The 18439-nt window shown below is 42.0% G+C and overlaps 1 protein-coding gene across 1 annotated transcript; it reads left to right on the forward strand.

The window, feature by feature from the left end:
• The first annotated feature begins 8353 nt into the window (after window positions 1–8353).
• On the forward strand, window positions 8354–16411 carry LOC101485142 (uncharacterized). Its single transcript, XM_004545562.4, has 7 exons — window positions 8354–8596; window positions 8763–10314; window positions 13276–13304; window positions 13866–13994; window positions 14618–14684; window positions 14786–14893; window positions 15594–16411. Exons 1-7 carry the CDS (start codon window positions 8478–8480, stop codon window positions 16221–16223), a joined length of 2634 nt encoding a protein of 877 aa, XP_004545619.2. The 5' UTR covers window positions 8354–8477; the 3' UTR covers window positions 16224–16411.
• Window positions 16412–18439: the final 2028 nt, after the last annotated feature.

Below are 18439 nucleotides of genomic sequence, written 5' to 3' on the forward strand. Positions count from 1 at the left end.
AGTCATTTACAGAATATTGATGTAATTATCGATAGAACAGAGACAAAAAACAGAGACATTGTTTTAAAGTTTTATTGATCATTTCCATACAAATATTTTCCCCACCCAGACATTGTCCTTCATTTTAAAGTTGAAGTGTTATTAAATATACTTTCAGCCCCACAAAGCTTATTTTAAAAAAGCAAGACACCGCAGGGAATTGAACCCCGTCCCGACAGAGTCAGGAGTGCCATCACCGGAGTCTTTTGCTTTTTGTTTTTGCTAGTTAGGGCAAAAGCAAAACCTGGAAGAACAAATGTTCTTCCAGGAAAAGAAAACCCGACACCTGGATGCTAATTATGCTGTCACCACGGGGATTCTCTTGGTCACGAGGCTGAAACTAGAACAGAGAGACGTCTGGTTTCCCCAATCCCCAAAATTCCCCACAGCGACACTGTATTGGTGTATTATTCCACGAAATCCGTTTAGCCATAATAAAACCACGATACCAGAATCCCTTGTCAAAGCGATTTTCCCCTCTGCAATTCAGCACGAGTCGCGGGTCAACTGACAGTGAAGGCTTTCTTGCCAATTTTATGGCTGCAATGGGAAAAAAGACAGACAATTTAAGCCCCCCCCCCACCCAAACCCCACACTTGTACCAAGACTCATCCAATATGATGGGAGATTGAATTTATCAACATTGTTGTAGTTTACCACAGCTGATGCAGCATTTACCACAGCTATTCTTCCTCTGATGCTCAGCTCTTCAATGTATTAAATGAACCCTAGAGGCTGGCAGTACCAAGTGATCCAATGACTCCCTGCAGACCTTTAAGTTCTCTGGTTCAGTAGCAAGTTAAGCTGAATGAGAAATCTGAAAAAGGGAGAAAGAAGAGTGTTTGCCCCCCCCCCCCAGACCCTCCTAACCATAATACTACTGCAATGTTTGACAACGACTTTATGAACATTGTTTTACAAATAAAATGTTATGCATAGCTGATGTGCATGCAACATGTTGAGTTACACATTAAAGCCATGGTATGTTAAAGAAAAATCAAGGGAACCGAAATTACTTAACTTAGCACCCACGAGACTGAAGTGATGCAGTATTAGCGAAAACAAGCTTGCAGCTCTTGATCTTAATGTGACTGGATTCTCAGTGTTCCATCACAGGTTAGGCCATCCCAGATGAAAAATTAAGAATTTGGGGTAATTTGACCTGAGAAACCAAAGGGAAAGAAAAAGGCACACAAACACAGAGAGCGGGGGCTTCTGCGAAGGACGTCAGGGGTTCAGATTTAAGCTCAAGCGCACAGGGGATTGGTACTTCATTCAGGGGCCACACTCATATCGCTGACAGCTTCCACAGATGGCTTTGCATTCAGAGGCAGGCGAGATCGGAGTGGACAGACGAGAATGATCTGAAACAAAGAGTGATCTACACAACACACCCACCACACAATACTCAAAAGATTTGGGTTCTACTCATCTTATGGTTGTAAGATGCAAAGCAATAGGGCCCCAAGGCCAAAGAGGAATAAGCTAGTAAAGCATTGTTACTGATGATTTGAGGTTAACATAAAGCCAGTTCCAAGATGTCATTTTGTCAACTACAACATTGCAGAAGTTTTGACAAGTAAAGCCAACAGCTTACTACATGCTCCGGGTTAGGACTTGACTCGTGCTTGAACCAGTCTTGCACTGTGAGTTCTGTGAAGAGAAGTGTAGGGATACGCCCAACCACAACACAATAGAAACTAAGGCAGCACATTTGCGCTGCATTTCAGACCAAATTAAGCCGCACCATGCGCAGCTTTCCTCAGCTGCTTAAATTTTGAAACTTCGCACAGTTGCGCGATTGCTAAGGTGACCAACCTGCCACTTGCACAGTTGCACAAGGGCAAGCAGCTGAGGGCTAAATGCTCTAATATATGTAAACATCAAAAACCTGACTCCTTTTGTTCAAACTGCATGTTGGTGGAGTTCAAAGCGCAGCGTGATTCTTGTGTTCTCCTAGGTACACTGCTTTCTTCCTTTGGATTGTTCTGTAAGAGCAAAGAGGCAGAAAAGAAACACCCCTATACCCCTCCCCACAGTATCGTAGAACTGACTATTGTTATCCTTACCCAAATGCTTTACTGCAGATAATGTCAGAATCAATGAAGGTCCATCAAATCTTCCCGTTATCACAAGTGACTTGTTAAGAAAGCACAGCAGTGCTATTTCTACTGTCAAGTATAGCAAGTTGCTTTCATTTCAAGAATGAGGACACGCAAGTCCAGTCAAGATAAGTGACCCCTATAGGGCTGAGAATTTTCTGTTTTTCGACATCAATATTTGATGGATTCAACTTATCTGCCTTCACTTTCCACTTTGAAATAGAAGTCATTCGAGCCCAGGTCACATCCGTGCTCTACAAAGCTCCAAGCTTTAGTCATACCTGAAAAAGCACAAGAAAAGCTCCCCCACACAAGCCCCCCCAAAAAGAACAAATGCATACCAAAACTGTATTCAATCACAACAAGCTATGCATTTATTATGCAGTAAGAAAATCCTTTACAGATAGTTCACTCATTGTATTGGCGATACAAAGCAAAGTAACTAATTGCAAAGGAATTGCAATGAAGGCAATTAGCCAAATAATGAATGTTAAAGTAAATGATCACATTTAGCCACCTTACGTGATGCTCGATGCGCAAGGAAACTTGTACATACAATGAGTTAGGAGTTCCTGATGGTCTTGGGTATTGAAAGCACACAGGACACAGCACACTGAAAAAATGCAAAGAAAAGCCTCTCCCCACAACACCCCTGCCCTAATACAATATGGTAGAAAACTACAACACTGGCATTAAAGTAACATTGTAGAAAACTACAAGACACTACTGGGATTACAGCAACTGCTTTAACAAGCCCAACTTTAAGACTACAAATACAATTCACAAAAGATTGAAGCCATTTGCCATAAGAAACATTTAAAATACCACAGGCCTGAGTATGAGGGACTCCTTCCTTAACTGTAGGCATGGACTTGGACGTAGCTTTTTGAAGGATGGGCCTTAAAAGTTAATCTGTAAGAGTCAAAAAAAATACACAGCCCCCTCCCAACCCACAAAGCAACGTAAAGCCTGTACAGAATTACAATGACTTCTAGTAAGGAGAAGTATTACCGCACTCTCCCTGGGGGAAAGGAGCTTCACTACATCAGAAGACTACTTTTGAGGTTGCTATCTTGCGTTGTTAAGTGTCCAGTTGAATCTTGTTGCTTGCGCCTGGATGTTTCCTATTCAAGCCATGTGCACTGGGCAATGTGGAGCTGTGAAGTCTAGGAAGAGACGGATTAACGCCCCACAACCCACCCCTCCCAAAAAAATAAATTCATGGAAGCCCATTTACAACATATTCCAAATAAAAGTGAGAGGAAAACTAATTGAGTCAGTGAACACCAAATACCTTTCTATATCTCGTTTAAGCACAGTGGATGCGCATGATCTCGATCCATATCACTACTGTATATAGGATGAGCTCAACTTGTACCAAGCAGCTAGAAAGGGGGGGGGGGGATTCTGTCGATGATCGCGTTAGGGGGCCAGGCCTGTAAAAAGAAAGACTCCAAACAAGTTTTAACAACCCCCCATCCCACCCCTCCCCTTAAGCCAAAAATATTTACCCACCAGGATCAACTACCATTTCAATGCAAATTCCCTTTTGAGTGAAGTCATTACTGTATACTTATGAAATGTAATGATGAGTTAATGTACAGGATAGTTACACCCACATGTACATTCCATGCATTAACTCACAGCTTGGGTTTAAGAGGTAGATGTAGCTGATCTGTACCAAAGAGGCGCAGCTGAAGTACCGAAGAGTTGCCGAATACACAATTGGCCGTATGGGAGACCATCCACTTTCACACTCCAATGCAGAAAACTTCTCTGGGGGAAGACCTATCGAACAACAAAAGGACTGCCTCTCCCTCCGCTTGTGGAAACTACTTGTGATCGCAGGGGGGTAGAGAAGTCCATTAAGACGCTCCTCGTCAGCACACTACCAAGGCATTCATCACAGCAGACACCACACATTTCAGCGCACAACAGGAGGGGTGACCACGGTACAAAACACTTTACACGGCTTGCCTGAAAAGAGGAAGAGAGAGCTGTGCGAGAAGTTGTTCGACAACAGATGTTTCTGGAAAGTACAAAAACCAAATACTGAGTGTTACAGAAATACCTCTACCCAGTATACAAACCAAAGCCCCGCTTTAAACTTGTGACGCTAGAAGTCTGCACGCCCTTGTCCCACCCTCTCAGCACTGGATCGGCATCGGGGATGGTCACTGCGCTTCTACACTGCCCTGCGTTTCTGGCTCCCTCTGGCGTACACACTGGCCGACAGCTCCTGATGCTTCCTGCTCTCTTGGCCCCCTCTGCTCCTCCCCTCCACGCCCCTCTGGTCCTGTCCTGCCTGGCTCCACACTGGTCCTCCCACGCCCTCTGGTCCTGTCCTGCCTGGCTCCACACTGGTCCTCCCACGCCCTCTGGTCCTGTCCTGCCTGGCTGGCTCCTCTGTGGTCCTCCCCGTGTCCCGCGACCTCGCTCCAAGCCGTCCTTCGATCTTCATCTAATAACTAAGTCCATTCCTCCCCGTGATAACTCAGTCCATCTCCCCCCCCCCCAAGAAAAAAAAAAAACTTCTGTCTTCCCTAAGTGATGAAGCTTTTTTTTTTTTTTTTTAATTTCTTCTCAAGAAGTCCATAAATCTGAACTTGATATTGCTTGAGCTACTACTAGAGCTCTAAGATAAGCTTCCATTCTTCAGCATTACTTGACTTATGCTATCTTCTTTCTTTGAATGCAGAATTGATAGCTTGAAACTTCAAGTCTAATGACTGATGGAAACTGAGCGAAAATGTCGATTAAAAAAAATTAAATAAAAAACTTCGCATTGCAAAATGCTTCCCCGATCAATGGGATAAGAGTGAAAAGACAGAGGTAAGGACCTCATCCAAGTAACAGCTATCAAACAAAAATAAAAACGTCTTCATTGCTTCTTTGACGCTGTTGTTACTTAATCTGTTCCTGATGCTTTTTTTTAAAAAAAATAAACACAGGCTGGTCTAGTCTATCGTAGTTCGATAGCACCTCCGAGCTTACATAAACCCTCCGTTTTAAATACAATTACTAGCACTTCTCATAATCTGCGTCTGATCACGACAAGACATCCTTATTTTCTTTCTTCGGAATAAAAACGAATTTTCGAATATTTAACAGACTCCGTCAACTGTAGTTACATTGTGATCTAATCTTAGAGACCACATTGCAAAGTCAGTACTCTTTAGGAACCTAATTAGGCACTTAACTTCACTGCCTTATTAATTTCAAAAGTATGAAAAATGTTCCTCTGCCATTTTGTTGCTAAAAGCTTTCTACACCTTCTCGAAAAGCACTACGTGAAGGCTGATAATGGCCGTCAGTCTGACCACTCCCTTTTCCACTGCCGTCTACTTACGTCATGACGTTATTGAATTAGCCAATAGACGACGTTTACACGTTTCTACGTTACAGCTCCCATCTCGAGCCAACTGCTGTTAGTATGACCAAAAATGGTTACTTGGAATATATTTTTAAAAAGCAAGATAACCGCTAGACAAACGCTAAACATGACAGCTAAAAAAAACCAACTGTTGCGGAATAACTGACAATGCTAGCACAAATTTATACATTTGGCTGGCTAAGCCTAGCGTTAGCTCAACAGCCCTCGGCAAAAAAACAAGAATCAGGCCTTTGTTCTGACTCAGTAGAATTTGTGTTTATCTTCTACAATCTTAATCATTTGCAATAAAGCAGTACTAAAAAGCGGTTAACAAACCGAAAACACGTTACATCTAGAGATTTAAAGTACTTGCATTAAAATAATGATCAATAATGCTCAAGACGCTAAAATTAAACTTGTCGCAAACATTAGACTAGATAGAGCAAGGCTATACAGCTTCGAAAATAAAACCCGAACTTAAAAAGATCAAAAAAGGAAAAAACAAGATACGGTCAACCTGCAACGCCCAACCACAAGACGGAAAAGCATCAACGCGGTGTAAGTTGCAACAGCGTCACCAGCGCTATTTATATTGTTATAGTGATACGGCTACAAGAAAATGTGGTACTCATCCGCTTAAGTAGTCCCCTTTTTTAAACAAAAACAAACCCATGTATTTGTTTATTTTAGCTTTAGATTGAAAATAACACACGAACCAGTGTCCGTGAATAAACGCAGTACTGTTGAATTCGGTAATGAGGCACAAATAATTCAGATTTCTATTCTTAGAAGCCTTCTAATAATCGTTGCAAATAACACGTTGTTTGGGTGTTTCTGGTTAATTTAAACTTAATTTCACCATTTGCCAACACACGAGTGACAAAACAGCGAGGTATACTGTAACAAAAAATTAACCTTTTTAATAATCCTACTAAAAACTAACGGTCACAACAGCTGACGTCACGGGAAATGGTGCGCGGACTAATATTTTTTTTAGCTGTAACAAGGCCCCGCAAACCGGATCAAACTAGAACGTAGCGGAGTTGTCGGATCTACTTGCTTTTTACTGCAGTGACATGCTGTTTTTTTTGATTGAATAACAAAAGAAAACAGCTAGCTCATCTCCTTTAACTTCGATGTCCAATGTACAATAAAGGTTTTCTTTTTGTGTAAGATTTAGAAGCTACTGTAAAAAGCTGATGGTGTTTACAGTCTTTTTTTTAAATCAAATGTATAGTGTGCTTTCACAGTTCATGAATTTCCACGTCATAGTTTGTACGATGTTAAACTTGATTTTTAATTCAGACATTAATGTTATTATAGGCTGAAAAGTGTACGCGATAAATCCAGAAACGTCTAGAAACAACCAGAGCCTTAAAATGTGTTGCTGGAGGAAAGGTGGAAAATTACTAGATCCAAGCAGTAGTTCCCGATGTTTACCAGCAGAGGGTGCGTGCAGTTAGTCACGTACCTCGGATAACAATGGGATCACCATATTCCTCACACGTGTTTACATTAACAGGACTGCTTTTTAGCATTGACTATATCAATGCTATATCAAGTCTGGGCAACTTCCCTTAAGCAACTATGTTTATTATGATGGCAAGCCACTGATCAGCAACAATCCAGAGTGGGGAGCTGTCCTCTGGCTACTTTCAGGCCCCCTCCCGAATCCGAATGAATTGATCTCTTTCAGAGTTGCTACAAAGGGTGCAGTCAATGCAATGCAGCGATTTGAAAACCCCTGCATTATCATTCAAGTGATAATCAAGGAAAACAAAGCTTTTCCAAAGGGTGATCGGGACCTTGATGTGATTAACTTGACTGACCCTCCCAGAAGAATAAACTGTGGAAATAAACAGAAAGCCAGTGGAAATGGAGGTTATATGGGTGTTAGAGGATGAGCTGTGAAATTTTTATAATGAGCAGACGTCAGTCCTCAACTAACAGTGTCATTTTAGATCACAATATTGATCTTGATGAAACAGAGTTTGTACAAAATCAAATAACAAGCTTTTGTATAAAGAACAGGAACATAAAGGGGAATGCAGCTGATGATGAAAAACCCATCAGTCACACACAGCAAGCCAAATTACCAACAGTAATTAAAGTGGATGCCTGCCACAATAAAAAATAGTGTGATACAATTTCTAATTGCTCACTACTTCCTGCAATACCGCTCATCCCTAGAGAATGTAATTACAAAGGAGTCAGTGGAAAGGTTGCAGGAAACCTCTTAAAATCAATGAGGTAGCATTGTGCAGTTCAGTAGCTTAGATATCTAACCCTTAGATGTGCTTTTTGTATATTTATAAAAAGAATGATAGTGAAAACAAAGTAATAATAAATATTGGTACTTTGTAATAGGATAGATGCCTGAAATTGGCCCACAGGGCAGAACAAACATATGGACAAATCCCATTCTGCAAAAAAGCAGAAAAAAGAACAAAAACTGGCGGTTTAAATGAGCCCAGTTATAGATTGTGTTCCACAGGGTTTGATTCATTTGTCTGTGAATGAGGACAAAGGTCATGCTCTTTCAGTTTGTTCAATGAGCACCCAGCTGTTAGCACATCAGAAGTGATGCAAAGTCAAAACACCACCTAGGAATTCATACAGTCCTGCACACAAGCCATGATTCCATTAGTCTGCAGCCAGACCCTGAGGAAGACAAACATAGTCATGCAAGTCCTTTAACAGAAGATATAATTACTAAAGAGACTTTTAAGGACTGAACTTCTTTTTAGCTAGATTAGAAATTAATTTGCATGCTTTGGTAATTTTTCATCTTCAGAATGATTGCATTCATCAGTAAGATTGTTCTTTGTAACTGACATCGAGAGATAAGTTGTAGCTTTACAGAGGAAAAAGAGCAGAGTACCAACACGGATCACCCTCAGCGCCACCAGTGCAGTCCCAACCAGGACCCCATCGACAGACTACCACCAGGAAAGCGAGAGGTCATGGAGAAGTATTTTAAACCGGTTCAGAGCCCAGCTGAGCTGGATGAGCTCAAGCCACGGAAAATCCACCATCATCGCCACCATCACCTTCACCATAGCCAAGACACTCAGTCACACAGGTAGGATGGCTTTTTCCACACATATCTAATTGTGTTTTAGTCTAAATTTATTTGCAAGATTAAATCTGCAAGTTTATTGAGCTCGAACATCTGCAGCCTTAGACAAAATATACTAAGCACAGTCCCTTTTTACATGGTCAGTTTACACAATTTCCCTGTTTTGAAGGTACTCAAAGTTTGATGACACTGACAGGAACACAGATGACAGCCGAGGACAGCCTCGCCACCATCAGCACAGTCACTATCTCCATGAAAGCCCTCGCCACGATGCTCACTATCGCCGTCAGTTTCACCACAGTGAAGAGGATGAGATCATTTACGACCATGACACCCCTGTAACTCTCTCAAGGGCTTCCTCTTCTTCCCTCTCATCCTCATCCTCTTCCTCCTGGTACACAGAGTCAAGCGCAAATGATCCTTTCACTCTTTCCCATGCTGAGCGCCCACAGCATTCTCTGTCCTGCTCCAATATCCCAGATGTGCGCATAGGTTTCCGGGAAGATGAATGCAGTGAGCCCATTGTCTTCGCTACCGTCAAACACAGCAAAAAAGGCAAGCTGCTTCATGAAAGCTCACAGCAAAGAGGGAACACTGGCTTTTCTGCTCTTGACAGAGGTCACAGTCGAAGCGATGAAGCCTTTTTTCAGAGTAATGATAGTGGTGGAAGAGAACAATCTAAGCAAAATAACTATGGGCCTTTGTATAAGTCAGCTAGTTTGAACCGATGTCTGGCTTTCAGTGAGGAAAACATTCTTTTAGGGGTCTCCGGTGCCCCCAAGAGAGCAGTATCTTCAAACCAGCTACCCAGCAAAGGGATCCTCAAGAAGAAGGAGACTGATACTGACATTCGTAAGACTAAATCAATGGAGGTGTTGTCCCCAAGAGTTGCTAAAGAACAACGTCCTGGGCAGAAGGGTAAAGAAATTACTCAAGCTAATACAGAGCAAGCCAGGGCCAATTTTCTGCAGGAGAAATTACAGTTCTCTGCGTTTCTAGATGAGATTACAAAGAGCGTTATAAGTCCATCGTATCTCACCAGCTTGGGTGTTAATAATAATAAAACTCCTGCAAAAACATCTGCCTCAGCCCCCACATCTAACCCAGTTAAGCCTCAGCTCCCACCAAAAAAAACCAGAAAAGCCCCAGAGGAGAAGACGGGTCAGCATCCCAAACTGGCCAGCAGACAGGAGAAAGCACCTTTTAGTAGTTCTCGAAAACACTCAGACTGCTCCAATCCTGACAAACTGATTTCATGTGCCATGAGGAACCACCACGGTAGCCCACCGCCTCGTCACCACCCGCACTCTGCCAGCCAAAGCCCACAGCACGGAAGCAACCGTAAGGACAGGAGGCCTACATCAGGAGACAGATTTGGCAGAGGTGGCCCTCACCTCACCGATGAAACTAGCACCAGCCCTGAAACCAGTCAGTCCAAACAACTCCACCACCACCACCACCACCAAAAACAGCAGCATAGCCAGCATCCACATAACCAGCACTTCCACCAACAGTCCTATCTAGACTCTGGTCACCAAGAACCGAGCAACTCGCCTCCAACTTCAGCCCAAGGTGCAGAGGCAGGGGTCGGATCTGAGTCTTCATCCACAAAATCAGATTCATCCAGGGCCAGGGACACAGCCTCCACAGCTACCAGCCACAGCTCAGATCAGAGTGGTCGACATCAGCCACAACATGCTGGGCACTCTCAGCAGCACAGGGTAAGTCCACTTTAAGCTGATACACTAAAATGACAACAAACAAATTAGTTTAGAGAGAGTCAAATCAATCATGAGCTGTTATTCACCACCTTTAAAATATTATACCCTGCTAATACCATTGCTATGTGTATGTGTTTTCATTTTGAAGTTAAAGTTAACTAGTATAACTAGTAAGATCTATCATGAACAATGTGATGGAGAAGCCAGTGGTCTTCAGTGGATGGATTTGTGAATCAAATGATAAGATATAAGGGTCCTAATGAGCCAAAGCTCTAGTTAGAAAGCCAGCACCTTTCTATTTAGCATTATATAAATATATAATACTAAAATTATTTTCTTTTTTATTATTAATCATGTCTTTTTTGATGGGCTGCTGAAGAACAAAGTGTGACGCACATTACACTGCATCAAATCAATGATATCTGTATTAAAAGAACAGAATGTTGCAGAATGAGGCACTGCTGCTGAGTCACAGGGCGTGTGGGATGGTGTCAAGCACTGCGCATTGCAAGCTGAGTCATTCTCCAGCATTGCAGCAAATGCTTTTAGGGGAAAATTCATTTGACACTCCTTGATATATCAGTTTCGATTCTTTGTTTGCTCTGTGACCTGAAGGGACGTAACTACATACAATCACAAAGACAAATCTGCATAGTTCCCTCATGGGAAAATGTGTGAGTAATACAGAAGGTAGAATCCAGTCGTTCTTAATAGACACACACAGACACACACACAGAGCCTTGCATAATTTTGCCTTTTTCCATGCTGTAACAGTATAGATTCTGGTCTCATTTGGTTTATTTGTTTTATTGAATCCACATATACGTACGTGTACAAAGGGGAACATCCTGGTTTAGCCTCACAGAACAAATCGATTATGTTTCTGGCACAGGTCTACCACAGCTCAATAGTTTATTATTGAGCTGTCCTCAGTAATGAAATGGTGACCCAACCCGGGTATATAGCCCGTGCCGGGCTCCAGCACCTATGAATATAAATAGTAAAGAATAGTTATAGAAATTATGTTGTTTTTGGAAAGTGATGTGACCTCATCCAGCCAATTGGAATTCAAATGAAACAATGCGGGTGAAGTTCTGGTTTTCCGACAAGGTGCTTGGGGAGTTTTCATATTTGGAAACTGAAGCTGAAAGCTGTTCCACACCTTCAAGTTTCATTTTACATTGAATGTGTTGGATTACAAAACAAGAAATGTTTGAATCACACTGCATATTTTACAGACTAAGGAGTCTGCTACAAAAAACATTATTATATCTAACTAACTAAAAACACTCTAAAAATAATCAACTGCTACTACTGCACATTCACCCAGTGTATATACTATATGTGTGTATATATATAATGTTCTTCCTCTACACCCCCCCCCCAATTTTTGCACATGTCGAGGAGCGTGTCAGGCTACATTTCACTGTGTGTTATACTTGTATAACTATGCATGTGACAAATAAAGAACCTTGAACCTTGAACCTTGAAATAACAATTTGAATTGATACAACATACAAAACCAATTAAAATAAAGTGAAAATATACAAAATGCACCTATAGTCTATAGGTGCCCGAGGATGCACTATTGCATACAAAAGGGTGGCTGTGGCTCAGGAGGTACAGCAGGTTGTCTACTAATTTGAACGTTGTTGGTCTGATCCCCAGCTCTTCCAAACTGCATGTCAAAGTGTCTATGATTTGCACCTCATGTATTCACTAGAGTTTGAATTTATATCAAAGCATTTGAGCATTAAAAAGATTAAATGAGGAATGCAGTCAATATAATTTTAATTCAGTTTTATTTACATAGCAGAAAATCACAGCAATAGTTGCCTCACAATGCTTTATATTGTAAGGTAAAAACCCTACATTAATGGAGAGAAAACCCCCACAATCAGATATGAACAAACACTTGGTGGCAGTGGGAAGGAAAAACTCCCCTGTAACAACAAGGAACTTCCAGCAGAACCAGATTCAGGGAAGGGCAGCCATCTGCTACGAGCGGTTGGGGAATGAGGGTTAGAGTAGAAAACTGCCCTGTAGTACCAGTTCATATGTTTGTTGAGACTGGCATGTTTATGTAACTGTATGTCAAATATTTGCATTCATGTATTTTATCAATGAAATGTTGTAAACATCTTGGACCCTGTCCCTGAGAAATACCACTCATATTGCTCAATTTAGTGCAGTTTTAATATGTAGCTCCAATTCACAACAACAGTCACCTCACCTCAAGTCACCTGCTTTATAATGTAAGGCAAAGAGCCTGCAATATTACAAAGAAACCTCATTAATCACACAGCCCTTTTTGAGCAAGCACTTGGTGATGGTGACAAACAAAAAGCACAATTTTAACGGGAAGAAACCTCTGGAAGAGCTAGGCTCAGGGAGGGACAGCCTCTGCTGTGAGTGGTTGGGGTTTAGGGGAAAAGAAGCGAGCAGAGAGATCCAGGACAAAAGGTAAACTATAGGAGAGAGTTTTAATAATTGCTAATGATTAAATGCAGAAGCAGTGTATAAACAATACTGAGAGTGAAAAGAAATGCGTGAAGAAGAAATGCTCAATGCATTATGGGAAGCCCTCAGGAACATAACCCTATAGCAGCATAACTAAGTGAGGGTTCAGGATCACCTGATCTGAAAGCTAGTTCTATAATAGAAGGGACTGATAGCTGAAGGCCTTGCTCCCATTCTACTTATGAAAACTTTAGGACCTACAAGTAAGCTCTCTCAGGATAATAGGGTACTATGAGGTCTTTAAGATTTGACAGGACCTGATTATTCAAGATTTTGTATTTGAGGAGAAGGATTTTAAACTTAATTATGAATTCAACAAAGATTACAATAAGGAAAAACTAACACACTCTGCAGTACAAAACAAAAATACCTGTGTCTACAGAGAATCTACAGCCTGATCTCAGCCACCTCCTCCTTAAACTTGTTCTATTCCTTTTTTAGGATGTGCTGTGTGAGGCTGACCATCTTCAGTAAGTGTCTGTATTTATATAATCTCTCTCTGCACATGTCATGTTTGACTGCAGATCTCCACACCTTTCTCTCTGGCTCGTTCGGTTGTCTCTCTTTATCCGGTTATGGATCAGTGCTTATTGATCACACTAATGGGCTCCCCCCCCCCCCCCCCCCCCCCCCCCACACACACACATTCCTGTTAAAACAGGATGAAGTGTCATTATGAAACCTTTTTACATAACTATATGTCGTCAATAGTATGTTTATGTGCCAGGGAAACCAACATTTAACAACCTTTGTGAATACCTTTTAGAACTACTTTTAAAACTAAACCCTAATTGTCATATCAGCAGTAATACCTGTCACCGTTGTGTTGATGATTATTTATTTATTTTTACCTTAATAATGTTAAAATCTTTGACATTTCATTTAAAAAGCACAATTGACACATCCCAAATAATTCACTCAGCAAATTCTGGACTTTAAATCCTCCTTAAATCCTAAATTTTGAAAGTCAAAATAACCTTCATTATTAACATATGCTGACCCTCTATTTCTAATCCTTCCTCTGTGTTCAGGGCACTGCAGGAGGAGAATGCCGATCTCCACCAGAACTTGCTGCAGACAGTGGTTTGCATTGAGAGCTTGGAGGCAGAGCTGCAGAGGACCAGAGACGAGCTCAGTCATGTCAAGGAGAAATACAAAAGGTTAGGCTAAACAGAATTCAAAACACACATGATGGCTGTGCATTGCTTAAACTCTCTGACTCATGTCCATAAATAAATACTGAGCTTGCCTCTACAAGAGGGCGTGTGCACACATATTGATTCCAGAGCCACTATTGAATGAACTCAATCTCTGGCTTTACTTAATACTTCCTATAGATTTATTGATCAGTGGAACATTCTGGATGAACAGCATAGGCCACAGATCTCCTCCTTGCGTGGGTGGAAATTCAGTGACATATAAACTGCGTCTTCACACTCACCCAGATTCTGTTAGGCCCATATTTATAACCAAACAACTGCTGCTGGCAGTCAGGCACATACCAAACATTCTTCAGCAGACTGCTGCAGCTGGAGTGAATGGTCGCCTCACGCTGCACACGAGTTGTGCGTCAGTTGTTGTAAGTTTATTAGGAGAGTTTGTTGTTGACATTTGTCTTGACAAACAGCTGCCATTGACTTGACTCAAAGATTGCAGTGGTGCAGGCAATACGTTTAACAATGGGCCTTTATGCACTGTGTTAAAAATAAAATTTAAGGATTTTGGATTAATTCTATTAGTGCAGAAAATAGATGAATGACATATTTTCCTTCTTGTTTTGAAGCCTTCTGCAAACACATACTGGGACCAAGCAGGCCAATAACTTGCTGGGGGAGCACCTGCACATAGCGGTGAGAAAACTGGAGATTTATAAAAAATCTATAATAATCTATAAAATGAAACGCATCGTTTGACTTTCATGCATGTTATCCCTTATTTTTTGCATTTGCAGTCCGAGAGCTTGAGCAGTGAAAGGAAGTACTTGCTTAATCGTGTGTCCAACCTGAGCTCAGAGCTGGAAGACGCCCACAGGACCATTGCAGCCCTGGAGAACATTAATGTAAGCACACTGACATCTAGTGGACATCAGTGCACACTTCTCTCTACTCAGTAGGCCTCAGGCCCTGAGATTCATGCGAAATGCCTACAGACAAACCTATGGACATACTGAATGTTTATCATTTCATTATAACCAGAAATAACATAAAATGTAAGAGATCTTCAACTTTAGAGAGTTAAATATCAAAACTAATTTTTCAACTCAGGCAAAAGTACAACTGACATTATAGTTTGTCGTCTATTTGAGGAACTCATGATACTGAGTGTGATTTATATACTGTAAACACGCAAAGTGCCATGTGTATGCCACTGTACACTAATAAATATATTTTTAGAGTGGCAGCACAACATGTTATCTATAATATTTGTGTGTTTCCCTGTAGTGTTTTGTAGCATATTAGGAGACATTACTCATCTGGATCTCCAGTCAGTGCAAACAAAGTACTGAAGCATAGCTGTCCATCAACTTGCACATGCATAATCAGCTAAATGTTCCTTGAAATATGCTAAATAACGCATAGCAACCAATGAAAGATGCTATGCTGCGCCAGAGACTATGATGAAGCACTCAGGTGATGCTGTTTATGAAGCAAATATTTCAAAGTTACTAAAGCAACAGAATTAGATTTGAAAGCAGATGCATTCAAATCTTGAAATGTAAAGAGTAATGTTTACTTATACATATTTTTTCTTAAATTTAGGTGCCATGCTTGATAAAGGAACTACTGGAGAAGCATTTTGATTCCGCTGAGGCTGTACAGAAGTTTCTCACAACCTCTGCTGCAAACAGCCATTCTGCCACCTCTCAGCAAACAGATGGCCAGCCCCACCCTCCTAAAGCAGACAAAGCAGCACATGATTGGCTGACTAAACCAGAGGCAGGTCCACAGAGGGTCACAGCTTTCACACCCTTTAAACAGAGTGTACCAGCAACAGGAAATGAGTGCGGCCTCTCGGGTCAGCATGAGCCGAGCCACAGCCTGCCTTTCTCTGTGGCTGAGATCAGCACTGCTATCTATAAGAAAATGGCTGCCAGTTATGCTGCCAGGCCACAGCCTATCTACCCCCAAAGCCAACAGCAGTCCTCTTTGGCCACTAATCATGCTGACACCCTTCCAGACCTCAGGCAGGGCCATGTAGCTAGTGATAACTGGGCCGGGAAGGAAGAGTTAAAGGTAACTCTTTTGGAGCAGGACACTGATGATGTGAACTCTGTGTCAGCCCAGCAGATCCTGGATGATTTCATGCAGCACCTGCAGTTACACAAGGAGGCTGGTGAAAGGAAGGAGCAACAGAGTGGGCAGAAGTGTAGGGCAGAAGTAACAGAGTGAAAATGCCACAGGCACAGTGGACGCTCATCTTAATGCTTCGAAATGTGCATTTATTCATGTGTCTCATGAATATCTGTCAGATGGAAATACTGTATTTTGAAAATGCTGTGGTTAAGAAAACTTGAACATTATGTTATTTTAGGCTATCTGTGTGTGATGGACCGAGCAGTGAAGGAAACTTAGGCACAGGTTAAAGTCCAAAAAATGATTTTTTTATTTAACCCAAAAAACATAATTGGTTAACTCATGCAAAAAGAATCAAAATCTTGGGCCCATAAAAGAGGTCAAACTAACAAAACTCTACTCAAAGTTAACAACACAACTGATAACTCAAACAAACTGACCTAACTTAATGAGACAAAGGGGAAACTTAAATAGTGGCTGATCAGCCCACAAAAACAGGAAAAGGGGTAAAACACACAAAACCTAACTAAACCAAACATAATGAACTCCAATTCCCCCCCCATGGTCCTGAGTTATGGCGTGAACCAATTTGTAGCCTTCCTTTAAAGCTCGCTCCGCCCCTTTTCCACCTCTTGGCTCCTTAATCAAGGGACTGGAACAGCTGCAACTAAGGTAACTCAGAAAACAAAAGATTAATCATACATAACAGTGTAAACTAAAATGTGCGCACTTATTTTAGAATGCAGCGTTATGTGGATATGTGAATGAATTCTAAACCAAAACCAGTTATTTATTGTTCTGTAAATAAATTCCTATATTTAAAGAAAGAAATGTGAATGCAATATTACTTATAAGCCTCTACACTAACATGGTGATATTACCACTGTGTGGCTGTAAGTGCAGCCATCACACACTCCCCCTCTTCAGATCTCTCCCTGGGACAGCGAGAGAGACAGTCTGCAGTGCAGTTATCCTTGCCGGGGATGTGGTTGATGGTGAACCGGAATGGCTGGATTGCAAGGTACCATCGCGTGATCCTTCCATTTGTGTCCTTCATTCTCTCTATCCATTGAAGAGCCTTGTGGTCTGTTTCCAATATGAACTCCCGTCCAAGAAGATAATACCTAAAGGAGTCCAGGGCCCATTTGATGGCAAGTCCCTCCTTCTCGATGGTTGAGTATCGCACTTCCCTCGGAAACAGCTTGCGGCTAATGAAGGCCACTGGATGACGCTCTCCAGGCGGTCCCTGTAACAGAACAGCTCCCAATCCTCTCTCCGAGGCATCAGTCTGAAGAATGAAATTTCTCTCAAAATCAGGGCTGTGCAACACTGGGCTCTTACTCAGAGATTGTCGTAGGTCCTGAAAAGCCATCTTAGCCTCCTCTGTCCAGGTGATCTTATTGGGACTTCGGGCACCAGTCAGATCCGTCAGAAGAGCTGCCCTGGCGGAGAAATGAGGGATAAACCGATGATAGAATCCTGCCATACCTAAAAATGATCTCAGCTGTTTTCTGGTCTCTGGCAAAGGACAGGATTCTATGGCAGTGACCTTATTGACTTGAGGTTTTATTACTCCATTTCCAATCACAAACCCAAGGTACTCAGTTTCAGCCTTGGCAATGGCACACTTAGCTGGATTAACAGTCAACCCTGCAGACTGAAGACGCCCCAATACCTTCTCCAGGTGTTTCAGGTGTTCTTCCCAGGTAGAACTAAAAATCACTATGTCATCAAGGTAGGCTGCAGCAAAATCAGACATGTCAGACAGTATCTGGTCCATCAGTCTCTGGAATGTTGCCGGGGCACCATGCAGTCCAAAGGGCATGACTTTAAACTGGAACAAGCCCCACGGGGTCCGGAAAGCAGTCAGCTCTTTTGAGCGCTTAGTCAGTGGTACCTGCCAATAACCCTTGCAGAGGTCTATTGTTGTCAGGTATCTGGCCTTCCCAAGACGCTCAACCATGTCATCAATGCGGGGAGTTGGATATGAATCAAATTGTGATATTGCATTCAGGTACCTGAAGTCTATGCAGAAACGGATACTGCCATCCTTCTTTGGCACCAGGACCACCGGGTGGCACCACTCGCTCTTCGAGGCTTCAATGATTCCTAGTGACAACATCAGGTCGATCTCCTCTTTCAACGGGATCAGTAGACGCTCAGGTATCCTGTAACTCATTCTCCTCACAGAAGCTCCATCTTTCAACACAATGTCATGTTCCACAATGTCCGTTCTACCAGGATTTTCACTGAACACATCTAATTTACACAGGTTTCTCACCTGAGCCTGTCTTTCCTCAGGAAGATGGTTT

The sequence above is a fragment of the Maylandia zebra genome, linkage group LG2, assembly GCF_041146795.1.
Source record: "Maylandia zebra isolate NMK-2024a linkage group LG2, Mzebra_GT3a, whole genome shotgun sequence".
Classification (NCBI taxonomy): Eukaryota; Metazoa; Chordata; class Actinopteri; order Cichliformes; family Cichlidae; genus Maylandia; species Maylandia zebra.

What these genes read in the sequence shown, in the direction of transcription:
- LOC101485142 (XM_004545562.4), top strand. Translation starts at nt 8,478, where the DNA reads ATGGAGAAGTATTTTAAACCGGTTCAGAGCCCAGCTGAGCTGGATGAG. An exon ending in TGTGAGGCTGACCATCTTCA is followed by an intron (nt 13,305 to 13,865) that starts GTAAGTGTCTGT and finishes CTCTGTGTTCAG; the next exon opens with GGCACTGCAGGAGGAGAATG. An exon ending in CAGCCCTGGAGAACATTAAT is followed by an intron (nt 14,894 to 15,593) that starts GTAAGCACACTG and finishes TCTTAAATTTAG; the next exon opens with GTGCCATGCTTGATAAAGGA.